This window comes from Teleopsis dalmanni, chromosome X (assembly GCF_002237135.1).
Source record: "Teleopsis dalmanni isolate 2A chromosome X, ASM223713v2, whole genome shotgun sequence".
Lineage (NCBI taxonomy): Eukaryota > Metazoa > Arthropoda > Insecta > Diptera > Diopsidae > Teleopsis > Teleopsis dalmanni.
In genome coordinates, this window is record NC_051848.1 from 69,487,886 (window position 1) to 69,493,750 (window position 5,865).

General features: G+C 32.5%; 1 protein-coding gene across 1 annotated transcript; it reads left to right on the forward strand.

Annotated features, from left to right (window-relative positions):
• The first annotated feature begins 2,743 nt into the window (after window positions 1–2,743).
• Window positions 2,744–5,406, forward strand: LOC119662762 (intracellular protein transport protein USO1). Its single transcript, XM_038072509.1, has 2 exons — window positions 2,744–4,638; window positions 4,729–5,406. The coding sequence occupies exons 1-2, from the start codon at window positions 2,758–2,760 to the stop codon at window positions 5,326–5,328; spliced, it is 2,481 nt and encodes an 826-aa protein (XP_037928437.1). The 5' UTR covers window positions 2,744–2,757; the 3' UTR covers window positions 5,329–5,406.
• Window positions 5,407–5,865: the final 459 nt, after the last annotated feature.

Consider the following 5,865-nt stretch of genomic DNA (forward strand, 5'->3'; position numbering starts at 1 on the left):
TGTATATTTTTACGGAAAAGGCAATAAAATTCTGTAAAGTATGTTCTATACTACTTTTTATTGACGCAACAGGACGTAGAGACCCACTCTAAACCCAGAAGGGGGCACAATAGACCCAATGGTCGCAGTGCCACATTCCCTTAGAACAATAATAATAATAATAAAATCGTTTTACTAAAACCGATATATGTATAGATATTCGCAAAAAATTAAGTATTAAACATAGCTTTAATTTAAATAAAAATAAATTTTGTTGATGTTCTTTTATTAATAAATTAATTATATTATTTCAAAAAAATTTTAACAATTCTGAAGAACGCTTTCAAAATTTTGCATGAGAACGTTCCTACACAAATTTTACTAACTGATTGTTTTCAGAACGAAAGATATATTTGGCTGTCCATTAATAACATTTATTTCCATTGTAAAAGAATTTAAATGCTGTTATAAAAAAAGTTTTCCAAATGAATATCCCCACCTTAGTGTTTATAGTAGAATTTGAAGATTGTAAATACAATAACCAGGTGGTTCTCACTGCTTCGATCTTAATTACTCATATATATATCTTATGCTTTTCCAAGTGTATTTAAGTTAATAAACAGGCAAATAATATATATACTACACTCAGAATGACTATAACACCAAACAACTATTTAGTTCATATACCTATAGATTTAATATCTATAAACAAATATTACAACTGCCTTTGTAAAGTAAATATGTGAACTTTTCAATCAATTCTATAAATTAAAACTGGTTTTATTATCTATTATTATAACTGGTTCTTATCTAATATGTTGGTTCAAGTACCAACTAGGTACCTTATTGTTAGCAGTCACTCAGAGATAAGATTTAGAATTCAGCTTGCAGCCAACTGGTGTGGTTGTTATAAAACATTATTTTTAGTGATATATAAATTTTTTAATGACCTACATATATTTGTGTTCTCTAAATTTGTTTGTAGGTGTGCTTAGTCTTAATCTGACCACACATAAATATTTTTGAAGACAGTATTCAATTTGCTATGTTTTTTCTTGCACACCCTTACTTCTATAATTTTGGTTGAATGGGATGTCCAATAGGTGGCCATGTCAGATAGAAATTTGGAGTTTTCTGTTTCCAAAAGTTTGTAGCTTGACTATATTATGATACATTTTTTGCAGCCCACTGTGGTTAAACAGTCATTTTTCATTGTTTTACACAAGTTGCTTTTAATCATTGTATAACTGGATCATCCACAATTTAATTTCTTTGAACGGGCTGGTGTTCTGGTGCCATAGAATCCATAGTTCTATACTTTAACCATAAATAAAATTTTTGACCTTGTCTCTTCTTTGCTATTCAAATCCGTCTAAAATATTTAATACTTCAGTGAGCTTTTCACTATCTTACTCTATATATACATAAATTGGGAATAGCTCAAGAAGTTGTGATAATTTTACACACTCCAATAGACAAGTTAAAACTCTTCTATAAAAATGTATAGGTTAACAGCGAAAACATCGTGTAATGACACCTCAAAAATCATTTACAGCCATCTCAACATACCCGTGAATATGAAGGAATTTTACTACATACATATATGTAAATGAGAAAATTCTAATCGTTAATTAGTATTGCATATGCCACATAGCCAAATCCGTGGAAAGCGTATGAGAAAGTGCACCTCTTGGAATGACAATGGATGGAATGGAATGACACGTAACGTTATGAAATATGTATTAGTCTTCTGATAAACACCGCGAGTATGTAATTCGGCTGTTAACTGTTTGTATATATTTCTGTAACGTAATGACGCATCGGTTACCGCACAATCTTCCATATGTATAGCGCACCCCAATGTCGTGTAGGCTCAGTAAGTGAGTGTTAGTGCGTCGACGTACACGTTCCATAATTTGCGCGCATTTTTGAAATTTATTTTCCTTTAAAAAAAAAATTGTATTCGAAAAACAAGAAACCTTCAGTTGGGTTTCTTTAGCACGTTCTACACATCAGTTCACAACATAGAAGAGAAGAGTACGGAAGAAAAAAATTGTTTTTCTTGATATTCCGTTTTAATTTGTTTCGCGTTTATGAGGGTATTTCTCCATACCATACCTATAAGTGAACAAACACACCATACCTATTTCTCCGTACCATATCTATAAGTGAACAAACAACTACCAAAAAAATATAACCACCAACGGAACTATTGCGTTGCAGTTGAAACAAACTACAAACACGAACACAAATACGAAGTCGAAGTCGAAGACGAAGACAACTTCGTTTGACTTTACCAAGGAACTACAGAATTCAAAGGGTGCCTGCTGTTCTCAATACTCGCTGCTGTCTTCCTTTATTTTTAAATTCCTCAAGACAAATCAGTTAGATTCGATCAACGGAACGCGCAGGAACTTCTCTATAAACAGAAGAAAGTATCCTTTCGGTATAATTAAACGTAGTTAGTGTAGTTTGCTCTTTTTTGTTGTGTTTTAAATTTGTTTTTAATATTAAATTTAAAAAATTGTTAAATAAATATTTTCGTTTTTATACGTTTTGTTGAAAAGTAACATTAATTAACAGTATTCATTTATTATATAAAAGTTAATAAATTTTATAGACAGAAAAAAGTGTGAAAAGAGTTGTTAATAAAAACGAATATTTGCTTTAATTTTATAAAAATAATACAAAATTTAATTAAAAATTACTTTAATTCCATATTGTAAAAATTATTGTAAATAATAATTATTAAAACGTTGTATTAGTAAAAAACAAAACATGTCCTTCTCGAAAGCTAAACTAAAACGTTTTAACGATGTTGATATAGTATGTGGTTCGCCTGCAGCCGCTAAGCTCGTGCAGTCCAGTACAGCCGACTTAATGAATGCCGTTGGTACACCAACACCGACTATAAATTCAACATCGTCAACTTCATCCGCTCATCCAGAACGCAAGGAACAAATCGAAAAATTTTTTAAAGATGCAGTACGTTTCGCCTCCAGCAGTAAAGAATCGAAAGAGTTTGCCGTGCCAAAAGATGGCGCTGTTAAAGAAGACAAAAAGTCAAAGGGATTACGTTTGTTTCGAACACCATCCTTGCCGCATCGTTTACGTTTTCGGCACAATTCCGATGCTACTGCAGCAAGTAATAATAATAATAATAATGGTAGTGGCAGTGGCAGTATTGCTTCTGCCTCCAGTTCCACACATTTGCATTCTGCTACCACAACCCCAATCAAAGAATTGTCGAAATCTGCTAGTCGTCTTAAAGGTAAAGAAGCATTGCAACATGAAATACGCAAAAAGAATGAAATAATTGAAAGCTACATGAGTCAGATAGATGTGTTAAAACGTCATGTAGAGCAGCTCAAAGAAACCGAGCTTAAATTGCGTGAAGAGAATTCAAATGCCAAACTGAAAACTGAGCAACTGGTATTGGCACTGACCGCTGAAAATTCTGAGCACAAAGAACTAAACGATAAACTTAGCGCTGAAAATGCTGAAGCATATACACAATGTTCCAAGTTGGAGGTTGAACTGAAACAGCTTAACGAAAGACATGCTGCAGAAATTGAAGCTCTTAATGCTGTTTCAGCTAAACTGAAAGATGAAAATAATAGATTAGAACAAGATGCGCGACAAAGAAGCGCTGAAAATGCCACCAAAATGGAAAAAATTGAGGAGCTCAATAAAGAAATTAAAAGCGCTCATGAGAAGATTGCTTCTGATATTGAGAAATCTAAGCAAAATTTTGAACTAATACAGAATTTAAAGAATACGAACGATGCGCTAATAAAAGACGTCACCGAGCTCAAATCCAGAATAGAGCAAGATGCACTCGCGTATGCGCAAGAAACTAGGGCTGTTCAAAATCAAATGGATTGCCTTAAAAATGAACGTAATACTTTGAAAAATGATTTAGCCAGCAAGTGTGAATTTATACGTTCACTACAGGATGAACTACTTGATAAGAATTGCGAAATAGATGCTCATTGTGACACTATTCGACAACTATGTCGCGAGAACGCTAAGTATGTGGAGAAGGAACGCTTTATGGAAACAGCTGAAGAAAAAGTGCGTTTGGCTGAAGTGCAAGCAGAACAGAAGGTTCAAAAATTAGAATCTGATCTAGAAAACGCCATTGAAACAGAAAAAGCTTATTGGCGATCCGAACTCCAGAAACGTCAAAAATTAGCAGAAAATGAAATTATACGTATCGAGCTGGAAAAACAGGATGTGATTATGCTACTTGAAACTACCAATGACATGTTGAGAGAACGTGATGAAAAGATACAAAAATATGAGGAGCAGTTGCGCAACGGTATTGATTACTACATACAATTAAATGAAACATTGCAAAAACAAATAGCTGACCTAAAGCAAGACATTGCAAAAACCCTTACTGAAAAGTATAACTATCAGTTAACTTTAAGTAATACTAGATCAACAGTTAATATACTTATGGAGCGATTGAAGAAGTCCGATTCTGATGTTGAACAATTTAAAGCGGAGTTGGAGTCTGTACAGTTGGCTAAGGGTGCACTAGAACAAAGTTATCTTTCACTACAGACAGAGCTGGAGTCAATGAGGCACAAGTTTAGTAAATCAGAAGAGGCATTAGAGGGATTACGTGACTCATCACAGACGCTGCAAAAAGAGGTATCAATTAAAGAAAGCATTTTCAATCAAATTCTTACCTCAGAAGAGGAAACTTTGGCTAAATTCAATAAGATTGCTTCTTCATTCCAGGAGCGCATCGATGCGGATGCTGCAAATTACCTGGACTTGTACAATGAATTGAAAAATAAGGACGAAATGCGAGAAATCTATATGCAAGATATGAAGAAGGCTTTAGATGAATTTGCAACTGTATTACAATTTGCCAAATTGGAACTTGATAGCAAAGAGAAAATACTAATCAAGGTACGTGACGAATGTGAAAAACTCAAATTGGAGAATATATCGTTAAAATCAAAAATTGACGATACAGCCAATAAAAAGGAGAATATCACTGATTTGGAGAAAATTGAAGATTTACTTATTGATTCTGAATTGCGTGCGGAATGTGAAAAAATTACTTCATGGCTTTTAAACACATCGGAAAAGTGTGTGCGCCATGAGAGTTCAACGGAAATTTCTGAATTACTTAAACCAACGACGCCAAATAATAAAACACGTAATTGTACCACACCGGTACGTTCATCGGCTGGTAAAGTGAACAATACGACACCACGTACACCAAAGACACCACATACGCCTCGAACCACACCAAAGAAAACGGTACTATTTGCAGGTAAAGAGAATGTACCAAGTCCACAAAAGCAGGTACTAAAAGCACGTAATATGTAACTAAGGATGCAAATAAGCTCTTGCTAACTAATCAAGAGGGTGATCTATGTAGGCTTATTTGTTACATGCTTGTGGTTAGGAGGCTTAACATAATTATATACTATATAGTTATAGTTTTTATATTATTTATTTTATTTATACAATATAAATATTAAAAATCATTTTATACACAAAAATGTTCTTTACAAATTGGAATTTTGTATCTTTTTTCCTATATAATTTTTATAAATACATATGTGAATTTAAGAAAAAAAATATATGGGTTAAAAATATATTATCTTGTTCTTTTATTCAAATTAATCACTGCTCAAATAATAGTTATATAGTATAAAATAATAAAAAGTTAATGAAAAATAATAACAAATTATACCGAGGATTTGAATTTCATGTATTGACTTAAATACTTAAGAATCTGTAGAAATTGTTTTGAAAAACATTGATATAATATCACTATAATACCAAAACTAGTATTACCAAAATATTATATAATACTACCAAAAGTAATATAATAATATTAACATAATTCAGATATAAAAA

What these genes read in the sequence shown, in the direction of transcription:
- LOC119662762 (XM_038072509.1), top strand. Translation starts at nt 2,758, where the DNA reads ATGTCCTTCTCGAAAGCTAAACTAAAACGTTTTAACGATGTTGATATA. An exon ending in CACAGACGCTGCAAAAAGAG is followed by an intron (nt 4,639 to 4,728) that starts GTATCAATTAAA and finishes TCTTCATTCCAG; the next exon opens with GAGCGCATCGATGCGGATGC.